Raw genomic sequence first — 21,160 nt, 5'->3', positions numbered from 1 at the left:
AACTTGCTATTTAGTCGGTTTCAAACTATGATTTTGTAATTTACAATTAGAGGTGGCAAACGGGCCACTAAGCATGAGCACGGCACGGGCCTGGCACGGCCCAAGCCCGTTAGTGGCCCGGCACGACCCGAGCTAGTTAGAATAACGGGTCGGGCTGAGCCTAAGAATATTGGCCCATTGACCCGGCCCGGCCCAAGCCAGTAATGGGCTCGGCACGGCCCGAGCACTATATATTGTGGGCCAGCCCATTACAAACAAAAAATTTCATTTTGTTTTTAAAAATATTAAAAAACTACAATGATGAGATTTGAATATGAGACCTTTTTATTTAAAATATCATGACAATTCCACCAATACTTTCTTTTATATTGTCAAAATAATGAAACAAAACATTATATCCTTGTTCTGACATAAGTATTTTTTTCTAAATATTAAATATATGTTTATTAATAAAGACTAATCTCATAATAATACAACTATAGAATGAAGGAAAGAATAATAGATATTAAATCTTCATTATATTAATAAAGATTAATCTCACAATTATATACTAAAAACAATAATTTTGAGTTTTTTTTCCTTTCTTTCTTATAGTGGAATATAAAAAATTATTAGAAATCTAATCTTAAAAAGCTAAGATTAAGAAAAACGTTGTAGAACTTAATTTATTTTAATTTTCTAAATAGTTAAATAAAATTAATTTTTATTTGTTCAAATTAAGATCTTAAAATCGTGTTTTATAGTGGGTAGGCACGAGCACGACCCGGCACGATATGGGCTCGAGCCATGGGCCAGGCCGAGCTTAATGTTTATGTAAATGGGTCGGCACGAGCCCAGCAAGATAATAAATGGGTCGGCCCAAGCACGGCACGAAGCACGACCAGGCCCTCTTAAAATGGGCCGGGCCGGCCCGTTTGCCACCTCTATTTGCAGTTAATTAATTGATATAATACTACATGAATGCTTTTGTTTACTGTTATTGAATGAAAGGGTTTGATCGAAAGCATTAGAAGTGTGAATTAATGAAGGCTTTAAACACAATTGAGGTAGGCAATCACATCCACTCTCACTTTACTATACCTCAAACACAAATTTGACATACACATCAAATTGACATACCACCACGAAGCCTTATTTCAATTGTAAGTCTCCTTTTATTTTTTTATCATTATTATTTTTTTTTTTTAGGGAAAAATATTAATTCCAATAAAATTAGGAGGTCGACTCCTTCAAACTTTCAAAGGTCGCGAGGTAGGTGCGAGGTGGGGTTCGACTAGATCGTGATCGTCGTTTGGTTGGATGCCAGGAGACTTGGTGGCGTTGAGGAAGCGTCGTGGTCGAAGAGACACCAAGGAGGTAGATCGGCGGGCTTCCCAACTAGATTCATCTAGTTTTGATGGTTCACTGATTGACGTGAGATGGTGTGGTGGAAGAGCCGACCGCCGGAGGAGCCAACGGCGGCAGTGGTGATGGCTTGGCAAAGGGATGGGCTTTTGTTTCTATAGCTTGGGTTTGGGCTTGGGCCTTTAGGACTGGGCTCAATTCAAGTCAGCATATTTCAGAGAAGCAAGAAGACCAACCTGTTGCTGAGATTGTTAGCTGCTATATTTTAGTTCTAGTCGACATTTGGATGCAAGTCTTCTTTAGGTAAGGGTAATCTTTATAAGCTTTTCTAATATGTTTCTAGTACTATTTGTATTACAATTGCGTGCCGGCAAATTAGACTAGATCAATCATTTTTCCTTAGGAAGCCATGTTGTTCTTGCTTAGTTAGGCTTGCGTCATCCGAGCGTCCTTTTAGACTTTAATGAGTTTAGTTTAGCTTAGATAGGTTATCTGATTTTCCAGTTTTTCATATGTAAGTTATGTTAAATTCCAGCCTATTTTCATGGCTTGATTACTAATGAAATCAATTCCTATTTAAAAAAAAAAACAAACGAATATTTTTTACTACGCATAAAATGTATACCAAACATTACATTGATCCAGAGGTTTTTCCTCTAACTTTGTGGTTAAGGCTTACAATTGCTCACAAATTAAAAGAATAAGTTCTAAAGGTAGCAATAACCACTTATCAAATCTTCATGGAACATACTATATATGAAGGGTACTCTTAGTGTTACTTGGCCGGTTTGGTAGTTTAACATTTTCCTCATTTTTTGAAGATTATATTAGCGCTTTTGGAAGTTAAATGCCCTTATAGAAAAGGCAAAGATGAATGCAAAGAGCACTGCATACCCAACAAGCCCTACTGCAATAACTCCCAGAAAATCATGTTTGAAACCGAAATAAGCTCTCAAAAACTGTTTCACTGTTTCACCATTTTCGAGCATATCATCAACATCTCCAAACTGTGATGTAATCAATCCATACAATGTCCAAGCTATTGGACATGCCCAGTAGTACCATCTCCACCATATGGGAATCCTCTGTTGTTGGCCAGGTATAAGAAAATGAAGTAAACAAAAGGAAATATAAGGAACTTTGTATACTGCAAACTTTCTATCTTCTAATCTTTAAAAATTAACCAACACTTACCGGTCGAGGAATAAGAAAACCAGAAAAGAGCATCCATATTGCATAAAATGCACTGGAAACAATAGTAGCTATGTGATGGTTTGGAGTAACCGCCACAGCCATCATGCCATAAAATGTGAAGTACGCCAATGTGAAGAACATGAAGAATATGTACCAAAAGATTTTAACAAAAGTTCTCTCAAATCCGATCATTAGATAAGTTATGACTCCATAAACCACAGCTTGTACCAAAATATACGGTAGCTCAATCATAACCTGTGACAGTAAATATGAAAATTTAAATAATCATATAGTGATCTAAATTACTGATCCAAGATGTTAACAATGTAGTAAACCTATCACCTGTGCAAATGCATAAGCCAAGGCTGAATACATCCCTGCAGCTTTTTCTCTGTAAAAGACTGTTCTTTCAATAGCAACTATAGGTTGCACAGATGTTGCATTTTGGACCCCGAGAAAGATAACAGCTGTGAACATACAACCCATTGCATTAAACAGATCTTGTTGTCTATTCCTGCATCTCGTAAGAAAGCAAATTTTAATACATTATGAAAAATGATATAAAGATCTAGATTTCACCAACTTTTGTTTCTTGGTTAACTTACGTTTTGGAGCCAAGATTCCAGAACATTGTCCCAAACACCAATGCTATGCCTATTGTGAAGAGAAGTCTTACTGCATTGTACGATGGGTTACGCCAATATGACCAATGTTGTTTCCACAAGCAAGCCATAGATTGGATGAGAAACGGTTGTGAGTATCGAGTAGGGAAAGAGAGTTCCTTTGAAGAAGGGGAAGGCGTGCTATATTCTGTAATGAGTTGCTTATTTCTCCTGAACCATATTCATTGAAAAATATGTATTTCAGCATTTTGTTTTTAAAGGTGTTAAACATGCTAATAATATAGAAGTGAAGATCAATTAGTAGACCTGTATAGTTCTGAGTTTTTGTAAACATGAGCAAAATCAATCCCCAAAGCTAATTCTTGTGCTGCAGTGGAAACATCCAACATCCATGTTGCTGGATTGTAACCATCTTTTATTTTACAGACTCCTTCAATCTCCTTAATTTAGAGAAAGTGACATAAGAGAACTAAAGAACAAGTTTTAAGTATAAGTAGTGGATATCTTAAAATTATAACTTACCTCAAAATATTTGATTAGATTGCAAGAATGGCGACCTAATGGACCAACATAAATTTCTTGTCCTCCCCGCTTCAGTAGCAGTAACTGCAACAACAACATTATTCTCATTCATCAGACTACGATATATGAGAAGAAAACTGAAGAAAAAAAAACAGTTAGTCTTCCAATCTCTTAGCATTTCTCACCTCATCAAAAGATTCAAAAATGTCAATGCTAGGCTGATGGATGGTGCACACAACTGTTCTACCAGTATCCACTGTGTTCCTAACTGTTCTCATGACAATTGCAGCTGCTCTTGCATCTAACCCCGAAGTTGGTTCATCCATGAATATTACCGAGGGATTCGCCACTAGCTCAACTGCGATAGTCAACCTCTTGCGCTGCTCAGTTGAAAGACCATTGATACCAGGCAACCCAACAAGTGCTTGCCTCAATGGATTAAGTTCCACAAGTTCCATCACTTCCTCAATGAACACCTGCAATAGAATTTTACAATTAGAACTAAACACCACTATAGCCAGCAAATTGTGACCTGTTCAAAGTTGAAACTGTTTCATACACTTACTATTGGTGAAATTACAATAAATATTAAATATTGAATAAAATATTAAATGTCATAACACTTGCTAATTAAACATATACAACTTGGGGAACTCTACAAAATATCTTGAAGAAGGGGAAGAAGTGTTCAGATTGTAGCTTAATTATTGATTTAGCAAAGCTAATGCATCAGTATATGAGCTTATTAATACATGTAAAGATGAAAAGCTGAATTCATTGAGGTTTGGCAATTCAAGCTAGATTGACCTGTTTTTGGATTTTTCACTAAACATAAAGGTCGTTTAGGGTACCTTGATGTATGTCATACCCTTATTTTTTTTTTTTTTCTATTTTTAATAAATTAATGTAGTGAAAACCTATTGAACTGGTTAACATGTTATCCACTTAAATATTGACACGTGTCATTTTTAAAAAATGAAATTCACCATATTAACAACACATTCTATCTTGATATGTAATATTGTTCAGAATCATGTAACAAATATTGTCAAAATAATAAATACATCTAGTAGAACTAAAATTACGACTTATGACCACACTTATTGTGGTTATTGTAATTAAGTGGTTAAAGATGTAAATATCATAGTTGGACAACTTTTATCAAATGGAGAACATTGATTATCAAATGGAGAACCTCCTTACACTACTAAGTACTTACATATCTTTTGGTCTAATATTAATTTTACCATGTTCACAACACAAATGTTGTAGGAATTGTAAAATGGTTGATAATCTTGTAAATGATGTATTTTTTGAAGTAATTATTACAAATAGAAGAAAAATTACCACTTTTACATCAATTGTTGGGGTCTGTGGTAAAATGTATGGTCATTGTAGTAATCATTTCATTAATGATAAAAACATAAAGATTTACCACTCTGACAACAAATTTGTTGTCACACTTATTAAATTGTCCATAAACTAGTACATTAGTTTAGGTGGTCTAATTACTGCAAATAGAACAAAAACTACCGCTTTTACATCAATTGACGTGGATTGTGGTAAAATGCATGGTCATTAAAGTGATCATTTCATTAATGATAAAAATATAAAGATTTACTACTCTGACAACAAATTTGTTGGCACACTTGTTAAATTGTCCATAAACTAGCTAGTACATAGGTTGTAGATAGAGTAATTACTATAATTTGAACAAAAACTATCGTTTTTATATCAATTATTGTAGTTTGTGGTAAATTACATCGTCTGAAAGTAATTATAACTTTGATGATGGATATTACACAATATATTACTTTAATTACACAAGGAATAACTTTTTTACACCAATGAGAACATGCGTGGTTTTATTCAAAATATAATGGTTTACCTATATGATAACACATTGTGATAACATGTGTAAATTAGTTCAAAAAGCAGTAATAACAAGTTGTACGTGAAGTAGTTACTACATCTAAAACAAAGATTATCTATTTTTACATTAATTGTTGTGGTTGTCATAAAATGCATGTAAAAATAATTATATTTGGTTAAGAAAACTACTAATGATATAATTAATTAGTAATAAAGACTATTTAACTAATACTAGTTCCGTGAGCCTAGGTTAGAAGGTTTTTGTTTTTAATAAGGAAAAATGTAATTGCCAATTGTATAATTTTCAATTGATAATCAAGCATTAATGAAACATTAATTAGTAATAAAGACTATTTAACTAATAATAATTTGGTGAGCCTAGGTTAGAAGGTTTTTTAATTTTTTTTTAAGGAAAAAAAAACGTAATTGTCAATTATCAATTGATAATCAAACAATAATTGTCTAAGGGCTAAATAAGTTATCAATTTTAAATATTTTGGACCATTGGATATATCACTAATCCAATGATCCAAAATATTTAACAAAATGGGTATACGGCAAACACTAGGATAAACATAAGCAGTGAAATAAGTCCAATATTAATTAGATACCATCATACTTAAGTACCTTTTTGGTTTCAGATGTTACTTCAGGTGGCAAACGAAGCCATGCTGAGTAGAGCACTGACTCGTAGACAGTAACTTGAGGGGAGTGAATGTCATTTTGCTCACAATATCCAGAAATCCGAGCAAATGTTTCTTGCTTCTTTGGGTACCCGGAAATTTTTATGTCTCCTTCAATATATCCACCAGTTTTCCTACCAGCCAGTACATCCATGAGAGTCGTTTTACCAGCACCACTTACACCCATAAGAGCTGTTAAAACACCTGGCCTGAAAGAACCGCTCACAGCCTTCAGAAGAACTAACTTTTCCTCTACAACACCCTCCATCTTCATTTCCTGTAGGTTCAGATTTGGAAATAATTTATTTTGCACCAACTTAATAAAATTAAATAGCTAATATATAGCCTAGTTGATTTTCAGCAATCGAACTTTTAAACTCCACTCGTTATTTCATATGAAGTTACCTGTGGCATGTCCACTGAGTATGTGATTTCATCAAAGGTTATGGAATGTGGTTCAAATGGAAGAACCATTCCTCGTTTCCCTCTGTTAATAGCCTCCGCAGAAACTTCTGTATTCATACTATCTGCATGGTTATTGCAATTTTACTGTCATCCTGGGGAATATATATATATATATAAATAACATTATAAAACAGACACACAGTTGACTTCTGGAACTACACTCTAACAACGAGATTTTACACCTGGCGTGGTTGGTTGACTTGACCGACTTTCCTCTGCAATCCTCCCAGAATCTTCTGATTTAACAGCCTGAATTTTGCCAAGTGCTGCATAATCATTTCTTTGACATTAGCGGACAACCTTAATCCTTAAAATTTCAATCACAATTGGGTATGAGATACCAACGGTTTAGGTAGGAGAGAGCTAGAACATAAAAAATGTTGAATAGCAATGAGAATCCAATCAGTGCCCCAACTCCTAGCCAATACCAATACGCGTGTGTAAAGAACCCGCGGTACTCTAAAGCTGCAACTCCTACAGATATTGTAGAGTTTGGCAGTACCTTTTGTACAAAATAATACAACTCAGAAATGAGAAATCATCAGATTATTTTGAAAAAACAAACGTGTTGACAGAAAATGGAGAAATGATAATGAACATACATGTCTCCAGCTCTTCCCAAGTAACTCATTAACTACGATTGCATTCTGACTGTACATCAGAGGTGAACTCCAGTAACCCCAAATCCACCCCTTGTTAATATCATCTGCGACATTTTAAGCATCATATAAGCTTAAAACGTAGCTATTGAGAATAACTCGTGTTAAGTTTCCCGTGCATTAATTCATCTTCTTATGTTGTTTGTACCTTTAGAGAGAACAAAGCCACTTAATGTGAAAAGTATGAGCAGTGCAAATGACCCTAAAGTGTTAGCAACAACCAAGTCTCTACACAATGCTCCAATAGTACGAAATAAACCGGAAGCCATCTGGTTAACAAACAAGAAGAGGATATATTGCTTGAGAAACCTGCATCATGTGAACAACCATGTATCAAAGATTGCAAAATTTCTATGCATAGCAAGCAAGTTAACTATAAAGCTTTACTTGTTTACCGTCCAACATTTGGATCATATCCGATCACGTAGTAGGTCATGAACACCCAAACTGCTACTTCTACAAATGATATAGGTATTTGGAGAATCCATGCTGGAAGACCATATGCCCATGAAGGGAAGAAGAAAAAGTCCCTTTGCTTATAAAAGACAGGAAGCTTTAAAATGGTCATTGAAATCTCTGACATCCCATTAAACATAACTATGACATTGGCGAAGAACATAGCACCCATATAAATTACTGCATCATTTATTGAGCTGTGGTGCATCTTGGTTCGTAGAAACATTGTCATGCTAATCAAGGCCATAATTGTAATCTACAACCAGGAAAAGAACCGATAACCAACTATAAACAAAAGAAAAACTGTTTTCCAGGATGTTAATAAAGAACATATGATATATAATTGAAACCTACTTGGGTGAACTTGAAGTAAAAGACAAAGGAATTCCTCTTGATCAGCAAAAGTTGCCTTGAGATGCAAGCTTTCAACAATTCTCCCTTTTTAGCACCATACTTTTTCGTTGTTAAAGCTGCCGGGTGGCTCTTTCTTTTGTCAAATGGAATTGAAAGTTCCTCCCCAAGTCTTTGTCCCACATGGAATGACTCAAATGCCTCAACAAATTTCTTAACTGTAACGAAACTGTAGGGATCCTCTTTCCTTTCCCAATATTGCTCCTGATCTTTCCTTGATGTCACCTATGGAAACATGGAACGTGCATATTATTGTGATGGTAAGATTTCTACTTTGATGGATGAGAAAGATTCGTCACAGCTAAGTACCTCTTGTAGGAAGTCAGCAATGCCTTTCCTCTCAGGACATTTAAATCCCGTAGTTTCAAAAAACTCAAGCACATGCTCACGAGGACCCTGGTACACAATCTGGCCATCTGAGAGGAGGATAATGTCATCAAAAAGCTCATAAGTCTCTGGTGCTGGCTGGAGGAGTGAGATGACAGCCGTTCCATCAAATGTGTGAATATTTTGTTTGATTGAATTCACAATTTGAAATGTTGTCGAGCTGTCCAAACCGGTAGATATCTCGTCCATGAACAAAGCGTTTGCCGGTCCAACAAGCATCTCACCTATAAGTTAGTATATTGAATGTCAAGAACTAGTTAATTTTGCAGATACTTCAGTTATTGAATTTCTTTACTAGTTAGTATTTGCGACACATCAGATATTGAATTTTTCTTTACCTGTTGTAACACGCTTCCTTTGTCCTCCGGAGATACCTCTTAACATTTCATCCCCTACCATTGTATCAGCACACACTTCCAGTCCCAAAATCTATAAATAAATATTGAATTTCTTAGGTACCCGAGTGTTGGGGATTCACCAATTTTGGTGAATTTTTTAGACTATTAGATTAGTAATATATCCAACAGATCAAAATATTTAAAATAGCATAAATGGTTTACACCTTCACCAAATCATTAAAAATTAAATATGAAATATTTTTCTCTAAAAAAAAAAAAAAAAGTCCAGTACCATTTGGTCTAGTGGCATAAGTCTCCCCTTAGTAAGTGGGAGGTTGTGAGTTCGACTCACAAAAAGACTAGTTATTGATATGATCAAAAAAAAAATAACGAGTCTTTCTAATACTAATTAACTACATCATTAATACTTTCCTTAACAAATTATAAATGTGGTCTATTTTGAGTAATTTATCATGAAATAAAATAATTACTTATTACCTTATATATAGATGTGGATTAAATTTTATCCGGGTTCTTATTCCACCTACAACCATATTTACAAGTTTATAAAGCAATCTACAAATGTTACAATGAATATGTTGTTCTAGTGGTAATACTTCATTTGTAGAACAAATAGAGCATGTGTCCTCACTGATGTATAAGGTTCTCAATTGTGTAATTAGGGTACTTTCTCATGTAATGCCTGTTATTGATTAGAAAATTATATCTATGATGATACATTTTACAATAAATGATGTAAGAAGTTGTAGTTAATGTTCTATTTGTGGTAATTACTCCACCTACGATCATATTTATTAGATTGATGTAAAAGCTGTAATTTTTGTTCTACTTATAGTGATTACTCCACCTAAATTGATGTACTAGTTTATAGACAATTTAACAAGTATGACAACAATTTTTTTTGTGAGAGTGGTAAATCTTTAAGTTTGTATCATTAATGAAATGATTACTTCAATAATTACCAGAGTCCATGACAATTGATGTATAGAATGGTAAGTTTTGTTATATTTGTGGTACGTACTTCATATACGACATCATTTACAAGATTATCAACCAGTTTACAACTACAACAACATTTGTGTTGTGAACATGGTAAAGTTAATATTAGACCAAAAGATATGTAAGTACTCAATATTGTAAGGATTTTCTCCGTTAAAAATCAAAGTTCTTCATTTGATAAAAGTTGTCCAACTATATGATATTACATGTTTGAGCACTCAATTACCACAAGCACAAGAAGTGTGGTCATAAGTCTTTATTTTAGTTTTACCTAGTGTAATTTATTATTTTGACAATATTTGTTACATGTTTTTGAACAATGTTACATATTAAGAAAGAATGTGTTGTTAATACGTGGTAAGTATTATTTTTTAAAATGACACATGTCAGCATTTAAGTGGGTAACCTGTTAACCAATTCAACAAGTTTTCACTACAATAACTTATTAAAAATAAAAAAATAAAAAAAAGGTGAAAAGTAAATGTTGAGTTGAGGTAAATTCTCGAAGTCGGTTACCTTCAGAATGTAATCTGTCACTACGTTAACCTCCTGACCTTCTGTTGCTGTTGCCTACAATAGCAGAAGTGAATAACTAGAACCACATGCACATAGTTGTTGATGACCCAGAAAGGAAGTTTGGGAGAAGCTATACTACGGGCCAGGGTTTATGTGTTACAGATTTTCTATGCGCGTGTCTATTGGACATTCAACAATAGATGAAACTACCTTCATGAAGACATCAATGTCAGGATCAGGCTTTATATTAGCTGCTTTCTCTCTTCTGGATAGCTCAGCTAGCATATCTACACATGGCCAAAATGAAAATGAGTAATTGCTTCTCGCACACAGACACACAACATATTCAATTGTTCACTATGTGAGTAAAATCAACACAGATAGAAGAAAAAGAAAAGTGGTCCACAAATGAACTGACCGTAACGAGTTCCGACCCCTTGGCATCTTGCAGAAAAGGCCAATGTCTCCCTTACAGTCATTTCTCCAATATGCATATCATGTTGACTGATGTATGCAGCAGTTTTTTGGGGTACAAAATCATTCATTCCATGGCCATTATAAGTCACTGCTCCCGATAGCTGAAGCATAAATTTTGGTTTACAAATTTGATAGCAAGATCATTCAGATGTGGCTGAAATTTTCAAGGGAAAAAAAACTAGAGAAATTTGTGAAGCTGTTAGTGAGATTCCTTTGCACCTTTAGATCTGGATCAAGCTTTCCAGCCAAAGCCAATAACAGTGTGGTCTTGCCGGAACTTGGAGGACCCAATAGTAATGTCATTCTGAAATATATATGTATATATATGAATGAAAGAAATGATATCTGATCGAGTACCCAAATATCAGTTTTTCTTTAAAATTGTAAGGAAGTAAAATACACAAGGAAAACTAAGCTCACCTGCTAGGCTTTATAATTCCATTAACATTGTTAAGGATAGAGACTTTTGTCTTGCTACTTGAAAGTATACTGAGATTGGTCAAGAATCCCTTCAAGATCAGTGCACAATGTAAATTGTGAGCATTAACAAGCAAATATTGATTAATTGAAAGCATCGTCCTCTACACGAGCAGATAGTTTGGTCTAGCTTTGAACATATTGTTACCTGGATTATGTTAGCAATCCAGTTTACGAGAGTAGGCAAAGCTCGGCTTCCTACATAAGCTTCTGCTTCTATATTTAGATGCTCAAATCGAACTTCAATTGTGGGAAGATCAATTCCAACTCTGAGAAACATGACACATTCAACAAATTAAGAGCTAGTACCCATCAAAGTAAGCATCAAACACTTTAAAACAAAAATGTCTTCCCAACTTTGTCACTAACGAAGAGTTTAATAATTAACTGATCAAACCTTCAACCGAAAGCTTGGCCAATCAGCTAAAACATTCATATTCATGTTAAGGATGGAATCTAACAAAAGTGAGATACCCTCTAAACAGATTATATATGAATAAGAAAATAGCAAAAACAAATATTCATAGATACACCATACATGATGTATAATGGGATTAAGTTGAGGATCTCACCTATCAATACGATTCTTGAGCTTCAATACAAACTTTTCGTTGCCGTCTTCAGTGCCTTTAAGCAACCTCTCAACCAAGTCCTTTTTCTCTTCAAAACCAAGATTTGGTATATCAATTTCATTAGCTTTTCCACTGGCCGAGGTGAGTATACCTTTCCTCAGACGATTATAAGTGGGAAGCTTCTCTAGGGCAGCCCATTTGAGAGCTTCTTCATCGTCTTCTCTGCGTGTAGAACTCGAAAAAGCGTCCACACTACCATGGTTCCTCCATATAGAGGAACTGCCTAATTGGATATTACCACTCTCCATTTCAACAACTAAAACGCTCCAAACTAAACAGAAAAGCTAATATCTCTCCCAAAGTACTTCTACCAAAGCCATGACTTTTGAACTCTGAATTAGAAAAGAACTTAGGACTCAAAAAGCTTTTAAAACCACTAAAACCTAGATGGTTTCTTCTCAGATTCTTTTTTTGTCTTCGAAATTCAAGACCGAAAAAGAAACTTGAAAAATCAAACTGTTATGTAAGGATGGCAGTGCTAGACTGACATATAAATGAAATTTTGTACGTAGCCAGAAAGAGATGAAGAAGAATTATTGGGTCGGATAGGGTCTTATTTATATTGGCGCGGAAATGGAGATATTTTGGTTCTAGAAAGCCAATTCAGACTTCAATTGATTATTTTTCTTTTCCAGAAGGTAGAATTTCTCTCACTTTAATGAGCCTAGAAGCTAGACCAATGAATTATTGCTCACATCCCTGACCTATTAGCAACTAACCTCACATAATTTTAGACCTCGCAAAATGGTACCCAACTACAATATGAACACAGATGAAATTATAGATATTCGGATTGGAGTTGATCGGATCATGTTCATATTGAGTTACCATGATAATGACTGTTATTAGTGATTTGGTTCAATGAGCCTGTTAACATGATAACATCTGTTAAGCGAGACAAGCTATGGTACTGTGATGTTTATCATACACTCATTTTACATTTATTTGAACAATAATTACAATCTATATGGATCAAAATTACAACATTGAAAATAAATTTACCATAGTCATTTACCCTATTTACATATAACTAAATCAATTACAACGCTAACAATGAATTATTCAAAAACTTATAACAAGGTCGTAAGTGGTGTAATTATCATTAGTAAAACTAAGGTCTCGTTTGGTTCACGGAAATAAAAGTAATTTTATTGTCTTTCCCATGGGAAGGGAAATGAAATTTTTCAAGAACTTTCTATTCCGATGTTTGGTAATATAAGGAAAGTTGTTAAAGTGTATGTAACTAATGGAATAAAATAGAGAGTTTCTATTGGGACCTCCAAATCTGCTCACTTGACCTCACTCTATTATGAATTATTAAATGACATATATAACCTACTATAAAATGATTATTAAGGACAATAATTATACCAAAAAAATTGTTATATTTATTTTCTCTAGACTTTCCAATTCAATAATATTAGATTGCATTCTTTATTATTTTCCCTATCTATTTTCATTTTTCAATTTTACTACATACTCATTAAAGCATTCATATATATAGATATATATATATATATATATAATAAGAAATAAAACTATGATTAAGATAAAAATGTATGATATGCATATTGAACGCATATTGGTCAGGTAGAACAAATGAAATTGTATTATGACCTAAATCTAAATCTATCCATTATATTTGCAAAAAGAAGGAAAAAAAAACAGAGCTAGCAAATAAAATTAAATAAAAAAGTATTCAAATAATTAATCATGAGGTACAGAAAATAGAGAAACATTAAGAAAAAATGATTATTTTTTTTTGTTGCACACTAAAAAAGAAAAAGTAAATTAAAAAAATCACATAATAGTTCATGTTATTTTATTTTTATTAATTTTTAAAACTCAATACCTTTTGTTTGATTTTTTTTATTGGATAAGAGATTTATGTTATCTGATTAAGGAATGGAGGTGTAATTAAGATTTATAGAGTAATTAAATCATTAAAATGACTAAGTTTTTTTATTATAAAGATCTTAGTTTGTTTGTAAATTATATGAGTGAGGTTATTTGAGGAACTTTAGTGAGGTTTAATGAGTAAATTTAGTATTTGAAAATTTGATAGGAGATGTAAAAAGCATAGAGGTCAAGTGAGTAAATTTGGAGGTTCCAATAGAAAAACTCAATAAAATAATGTGTTGTGAGTAATAAATGCAACAAAAGAAGAGGGAAGAGTAATTCCTTTAGGTTTTGGTTTCCCACTTTCCTCCTTATTTTCCCTTTCTTCAGGAAAATATTTCATTTCCTTTTGTATCCCAAATGCAAGAAAGGAACAAGTGTCATTTCCTAATGCTTACTTTCCGCAACCAAACGTGGCCTAAGATTACACAAAATATGACTCAAGTTACACTCTCACAACAAATTTGTTGTCACGTTTGTAAATGAGTGTATAATATACAGGTATATATTATAGAATTTTCCCCCATTATGCTTCTGCTTTCCGAAACCTACAAGTCACACATGTTTTTGTTTAATCTTATGAGACAAGAAAAATGGTGGTGAACTAGTAGGTGAAGAATGTTACGTGGAGAAATTGATAACGTGGAGGATGACAAAGCTTTTCTTCGGTTTCTATTTTGTTTTAAGCAGCTGTTATTTAGGACATACAGTTGGTTTGCCAAGTTGGAATCATGCTTTACCTCTATCTACTATTAATGCTTTCAATTTTGATTTTCCTAGTGTAGGTTGTATTAGGGGTTTTAAGTTGTAACTTTTTTCTTCTTCTATCGATAAAAAATAATAAAAAAATAAAAAAAGGGGAAAAAGTAGTTGAAAATCTAGCTAGCTATGAACATGACAACTAAAGTGGGATGGGAAACTTCCAATAAGTGAACACTAAACCCTAGCTAGTATGCCTAAATGCTAGCAATTTAATATTATGTACGTATTACATTTAATCCCCACCCCTATATAGGGTGGCTAAGCTTTAAACCACAAGGCCACAAGAAGCTAGCTTAGCTGAAATTGAGGACTCTTCGGCAAGGCTAACATTAGCTACAACTAGCAGCTTATGGTCCCCTAACACAATAGCATACCTAAATGTTAGCAATTTATGTACATATTGAACAACGATATTTGATATTAAACCTTTTTTTTTTTTTTGGAGATAAAGAGATCATAAATTAATATGATCCCTGATTATGGTCAAAGAATAGTACAAAAGACTCCAAATGGACAATGTAAGCACCAAGTAGTCTATGCTAACAAAATTCAAAGGAGTAGCTAAGCCGTGGCTACGGACTAGGATCGGAGTGGACTCAGGGCTCTGCCGAGGGGTGGCGGTATCTGGGGACGGTCAGAATTCGGCGGGATGGAATGGATCGGATGTTGCTCGATTGATTGATGGCGGTGATCGAATTGCTGGTTTGGATTTGTCACAGAGTTCAGGGTGCGATCTGGTTTGGGATAGGGATGGTGTTTGGTGGCGTTCCTCGCCGGGAGGTAGGTGGCAAAGTCGTCATTTTCTGTCCAACAGCAGTGGTGGAGACGGGGATAGAGGCGCGGCGAGGCTGGTCTAGGCCAGGAGGGCTAGGTACGGCCCATCTTCGAGTTCTAACCTTCTGGGCTTGGGCACTGGCTGTGGGCCCATTATAGGCTGAAGTTTGGGTTGGGGTTCTTTTGGGCCCTGCCTTATTATTTAGTTTTCTCTAGTTTTTTCAATAATTCCCTATTTTCAGGGACAGTCTAGGCACTTTTGTGCATCTAGTTTAGTATTGGGTCTTGGTCTTGTCGACTTAAGTCTTAGTGTCTCTAGTTGTACACCAATTTAGGTCTCTAGGCGACTAGTTTCACTGTTCCAGAGTTAGGTTGAGAGGGTCGGATCCTTCTATTTTATTCAGCTATTCTAGCGACTCCGGCGTAGTACCGAAGGGGGATCCTGCTATGTCTACGATGTATTCAATATCAAATTAGTGACCTAGCTCTATGTACCACTGTGGATACTAACACATCTTCTTGTTTGTCTAGATTGTAGTGGAAGAGTATGTAGGGTCATTCTGGCTTTTGATCAAAAAATTGGCTACTGCCTTCTTATTTCAAAAAAAAACAAAAAATAACTCGCCTTGTAGGCAACCTATTCTATCTAACCCTACTATGTCAAGCACGTTATTGCGGTACGAGAGAGCCAGATATTTCTACAGAAGCTTCCACTAGCATAGACATTATTCGAACTGGAAAAACAAACTAAGTAGAGCTACCTCCTTCCCTTTGGAGGATTTGGGGGTACCTACATCCACTGGTACAGTGAACTCAAGGAGTCCATTCACCAATTTTTTCACTTTCTTGGAGCCCTTGCTGCGCTTCATAGGTGAAGTCTTGACAACCTTGCAATCAGTCTTGGTCTTGCTCTTTGCACCACTAGGACCCGTTTCTTGGCTCCCTCTTGGGATAGATTATACTTTATTAAAAGCTAACTAAATGAACAATCAGATGCGAAGACCATATAAAAACAATCCTAAATCAAACATCTAATTGAATAATGCAAACATAAACGATTAAAGATATAATTGTATATGGTGGCGTTCTGTGTTTTTTTAAAGAAAATAAAGTTTTGCTGTAACCAACAAAGAAAGAGAGAGAGAGAGACAGACAGACCAAAAAAGGGAAAAGATTAAAAAAAAAAAATTAAATCTATAAGTTCGAACACACTTTACCAACTGAACTATATGAATCAATTGCTAATGGATGCTTCTGAGAAAATATCTACAATTATATACATTTAGACAATAAAAAAAATCGAAGGACCAGAACCGGAAGACTGGTGCAGCTACACCGCCGCGCCGCTTGAGGTCCGGCCATGGATGCTACGTTATGTCAACCATTGCTTTTAAGGTGGGTATTAATTTGAAGACTGTCCCAGCTTGACCAAAATAAAAGCAACAAAACAAAACAATTTAGTCCACATAAGTGACATAACAATGATTGAGAGCATGGCCTAGCTGCCTCGTTAGGTCCATCCAAAAGGCCCAAATACCAATGAAAATCCGAGGTCGAACAATCCCAAAATAAGCTTGGAAAATACTTCAGTACATTAATGTACCGATATATCAAGTAGACTAAGTTCAATACAGATGTAGACTAGCTCGGTATAAGAGTAGATTAACTCCATGCATGTCTACTCATGTACTGAACTAGTCTACATCTGTATTGAACATAGTCTACTTGATGTATCGATACATTAATATACCGTAGACGATCCCAATAAACTTAACATCTTCATCATAAGTTTCCACCGAAAAAAGAGAACGTCTCACAAGTCACAAGTGAAATCATCAAATTAACATTACTGTGCACATATGTTTTACAAGTCGCAACAACCCTTATCTGTATGTAATTTTGAAAAGTTTCCGTATCACTCTACATCATCACTCTCTTTGTTCTCTTGTCTAGCATTACCATTGACACCAGAAACAAGCTCAGCTTCGAATGCCTTGGAACTGGAAGGCAACCTCTCATACATTCTGGAACCCAAAGGAAGAAGCCTACATTGCCCGAAAGTAAGCATCTTGCTCAGCCTCTCATAATTCCACCTCTGCTGAACATAGACTACAACTGCAAGGAGAATTGCTGTAATAGGTATGGCGATATCCCCAAACTTGGAGTAAAAGTCCGAACTTGGGTTGACAAACTCATACTCCTCGGCAAAATAAGGGTTGAGAGACGGAGCTCTAACATAATCATAAATGTGGGGAAAGAGTCTGACCAGTGTGATCCCAACGAAATAAAATTTTCTGAGTGGTTTACAATCAATCTGCCACACCAGGTTACCAATCATCTGGGGGAGTAGGAAAAAATCTTGGACAAGTCCCACATACTCCTCAAGTTCAGTTTCCCATTCCCCCAGTCCACGAGATTCTTCCCTGGCAATTTTATAGCTTTTCGTCCGGATAGATCTTTGGCCGGTCCTCATACTATGAATGACTAGAACCATTACATAGCCAATCAAATGCATTGCTGAGGTGGTTATAAGCACCCGCTTATCATTAGGTACACGATGTGGTTCAAGAGGAGTTTGTGCAAGTAACCTGATGCGAGATTTCCACACTTTCTGACAAAGTCTTAAAGTCAGTAACAATGAGGCCATCAGAAGAAGCTTAACCGTATAATCAAGTATATGAATCCACCGACTGTTATCAAGGTCATATGTTGATGTTTCATAGGATTCAGAAGCTAACTTCTTGAAGAGTGCTTCAGCGCCTGTGACCAGAGGAATGCTATACCCAATGGCTTGAATACTGAGCATGACTAGAGACATGTAAGGAACAGAATCCACATTATACCTGATGTAAAACAGTTGGCTTAAAATTCCACATATTGCTAGTGAAAGAGTCAAAACTCGGAGGATTCCCTCAATCCCCCGACGAGAGAGAATGTCTTCCCGCTGCTTCCTGTACATAATTGGAAGAGTTTGGAGCTTGACTGTACTGAAGTAAAGAGGATCATCTTCAGTCCTTTGGCTGGCTACAGAAATATAGGCTGCTGGATTGACTAACCATCGAGATGTAGTGGGAGGATAAGCCACAACCACCTCAACCAAACAATCTAGCCCGGCTTCAAGATCCATGCTATCATACAAGATCTTCCACGAGGCTCGAACATCCCTGCATCCAACTAGATACATCTTTCCAACATGTGGATCATAAAGGCCTTCCAAATATAGCACAGAAAGATTGCTATAGGCGTTTCCGGCGATGTTGAGCTGTGCTGATACATTTAGAAGGAGCTGCTTTTCAGTGTATTCAGACTTTGTGTGGTAAGGAGTCTCCTCTTGTGCAATGGAACCATTTTGTGGAGACCAATAGCGTCCAAACAAGGGACCCACTGAGAGAATCTCCATCTGAAGGTCTACTCTTGGAGGCTGAAGCTTCGGAATTGGATCGGGAAATGCAGACACATGAAGGGTTAGATCTTCGGAGAGAACAGAAAGACTGAGTTCAAAAGCTTCTGCGTCTTCCAGTTTGGGAAAACTCAGAAAAGATTTCTTGATCACAGTTCCAACACTGAAGGGCTCGTTTTTTTCTAAGACAACAGCAGCTGAATAGATTTTTGTGTACTTGTAGTTTGGACTGGAGACTCTGAAATAATTCCACAGTTCCGAAGGCTGCACTAACTTTTCAAAGGAGAGAGGAAAATATGATGTACCACTATCATTGATGCTAGAGAAACTTCCATAAAGAATGCTTCGTTGCTTTATGGAGAAAGAGGTAGGTACATACATACATATCCGAGTATTGCATTGACTCCCTACAACATCAACAAGTCCAAGGCAACCAACCATGCAAAGCTGTCCACTGGTAGATTTCCAAATTCCCTCAGCAGCAACAGTCATATTGTTAAGCCCGGATCTCTTTGCTGCAGTATATAGATTCTCCATCGGAGAAACAGCTCTAAATACAGCTGAAACCCTTGCAGAACTGGCATTTCCCCTGGCAGCTTTTTGTTCACACTTGATTTCCTGCATGTAAAGCTTAACACCTTTAAAGCTTCCGTCTGACGCCTTAATCTCTTTATCTGTCACAAATGGACCTAACTTACTGCAAAACTCATCGGTGCCATTGCATCTCCAGTTCGGCACAACAGTGAAAGCTTGGTCCTGTGCAACTTCATCAAGGATTTCGCAAATAGCATAACCTTTGTAGTTGCTAATGCCACCATATACCAAGCTATCATTAGAAGGGTATGGATCACATGCTCTAGAAACAATCTTTTCTGATCCAAATTTATACACTGCAGACTTCCCCAACTGTGATAAAATGTGAACCTCATCAAAGTACTTTGAGTTTGACTTTGGATTTAAACTTCTCATTTCCCCTCGGATAGCCCTATTTGTCAAATTGAAAGTCATCGGAAAGTGAAGAACAAGTAGAATCTGATCATCTTGAGAAAGAGGAGGTTGATTACTTGAATCAGAAGCCTTCAGCCACTCCCATGGATTAGCAGAATCAGGCTCCCGAGACGGCAACATTGTACTCCCCAACAAGCACATCACTCTTTCGCCACCATTCTTCTTGGTTTCAGTGTAAATCCCTTGGAAGGAAATTGTAATTTGAGAATGGCTAGGCCACATTTGGAACTCGGGATTCCCTTGATACCCATAATCCATAAAGCTACCATCTATAGTAATACCCATAACCATGAATCCACTAACACTTAGTGACTTCTTGGATCGATGGGCACGATCAATATCCATAAGCCAAAACGAAGCCAAGTTCGACGGAGTTCTATTACCCAAAAACTCACTCTGAACTTCTCTATCATCAAATGGCATGATTGGATCCTTACCCACCTCCTGCCTCCAATCCCCATTCACAAAAAAGAGCTCCTTCTTCATACTATATACTCTCTCATCTTCAGCTTTCAGTTCTGAAGCAGAAGATAGAACAAACCCACATGCTTTCTTCACTTCATCCATTCTATCATAGCTATAAGTGACGGTGGTTTCACTTCTTTCATTTCTGAGATCATCAAATGCTGAAGTAGGGTATGAATATGTGAACCCCAAACCCAACAACCCATACACAATCCAAACAACAACCAAAGATGCAATCTTCATGATCTTAAAGTCTTAAGCTTTATCACTTTCTTCAAGATTTCTCAGCTCTCCACCAACCCAAGTACACAAAATTTCAATACCCAAAATTTCTACACATTTAATCCAACCAATTCCGTGAATCAATTTAACTTGTCTTCAAAGAGTCCGCATGAAGCTTTTAACTTTCTTGCTCAGTGTTTAAAATATCGACCAAAGATTAAAAGCAAGGAACACTAACCTGAATCTGTCCCCTCTTGCATTGATTTCTGTGAAGATGAACCCACTTAGATCTTGGGCTTCAGATCAGAGAGAGAGAGAGAGCTAAGCAGGACTAGACTGGATCTTGGGTAGGAAATAAGGAAGACAGAGAGTAAAACTCAAGTTGAACTGGTTGTGGTGTTTGATGTTTTCTGCCCACTAATCCAAGCAACTGTAAAAGAGTTGTGACATTTTTCTTTTTTTTTCAGGAAAAATAAAGATTAACGGTCAACTCCTTGGAACAATTTCCCACCAAACGCATGGAGTCTCCGACATTATTTACAATAACCACACCC

The 21,160-nt window shown here is 35.9% G+C and overlaps 2 protein-coding genes across 2 annotated transcripts; both read right to left on the bottom strand.

Moving 5' to 3' along the window:
* Positions 1 to 1,948: 1,948 nt before the first annotated feature.
* Positions 1,949 to 12,597, bottom strand: LOC112185811 (pleiotropic drug resistance protein 1). The gene is made up of 24 exons (XM_024324121.2): positions 12,017 to 12,597; positions 11,593 to 11,713; positions 11,388 to 11,476; positions 11,187 to 11,271; positions 10,909 to 11,068; positions 10,701 to 10,777; positions 10,491 to 10,544; positions 8,955 to 9,045; positions 8,539 to 8,840; positions 8,173 to 8,454; positions 7,758 to 8,074; positions 7,511 to 7,671; positions 7,306 to 7,409; positions 7,049 to 7,205; positions 6,886 to 6,969; positions 6,644 to 6,765; positions 6,183 to 6,515; positions 3,869 to 4,159; positions 3,684 to 3,767; positions 3,468 to 3,601; positions 3,144 to 3,371; positions 2,881 to 3,052; positions 2,539 to 2,793; positions 1,949 to 2,429 (listed from the first exon to the last, which is right to left on the bottom strand). The coding sequence occupies exons 1-24, from the start codon at positions 12,322 to 12,324 to the stop codon at positions 2,172 to 2,174; spliced, it is 4,269 nt and encodes a 1,422-aa protein (XP_024179889.1). The 5' UTR covers positions 12,325 to 12,597; the 3' UTR covers positions 1,949 to 2,171.
* Positions 12,598 to 17,329: 4,732 nt separating this feature from the next.
* Positions 17,330 to 21,138, bottom strand: LOC112186991. Its single transcript, XM_024325584.2, has 2 exons — positions 20,845 to 21,138; positions 17,330 to 20,716 (listed from the first exon to the last, which is right to left on the bottom strand). The coding sequence occupies exon 2, from the start codon at positions 20,625 to 20,627 to the stop codon at positions 17,427 to 17,429; it is 3,201 nt and encodes a 1,066-aa protein (XP_024181352.1). The 5' UTR covers positions 20,628 to 20,716; positions 20,845 to 21,138; the 3' UTR covers positions 17,330 to 17,426.
* Between the last annotated feature and the right edge of the window lie 22 nt (positions 21,139 to 21,160).

Source organism: Rosa chinensis, chromosome 2 (genome assembly GCF_002994745.2).
Source record: "Rosa chinensis cultivar Old Blush chromosome 2, RchiOBHm-V2, whole genome shotgun sequence".
NCBI lineage: Eukaryota > Viridiplantae > Streptophyta > Magnoliopsida > Rosales > Rosaceae > Rosa > Rosa chinensis.
Note: the sequence above shows the minus strand (reverse complement) of the source record. Positions and strands in the feature narration are given on the sequence as shown.

Excerpts from the sequence above, each read along its gene's own strand:
- LOC112185811 (XM_024324121.2), bottom strand. The coding sequence starts at position 12,324 with ATGGAGAGTGGTAATATCCAATTAGGCAGTTCCTCTATATGGAGGAAC. Across the intron at positions 8,841-8,954 it reads AAGGAAGCGTGTTACAACAG|GTGAGATGCTTGTTGGACCG; the intron begins GTAAAGAAAAAT and ends ACTAACTTATAG. Across the intron at positions 6,766-6,885 it reads AAGTCAACCAACCACGCCAG|ATAGTATGAATACAGAAGTT; the intron begins GTGTAAAATCTC and ends ATAACCATGCAG.
- LOC112186991 (XM_024325584.2), bottom strand. The coding sequence starts at position 20,627 with ATGAAGATTGCATCTTTGGTTGTTGTTTGGATTGTGTATGGGTTGTTG.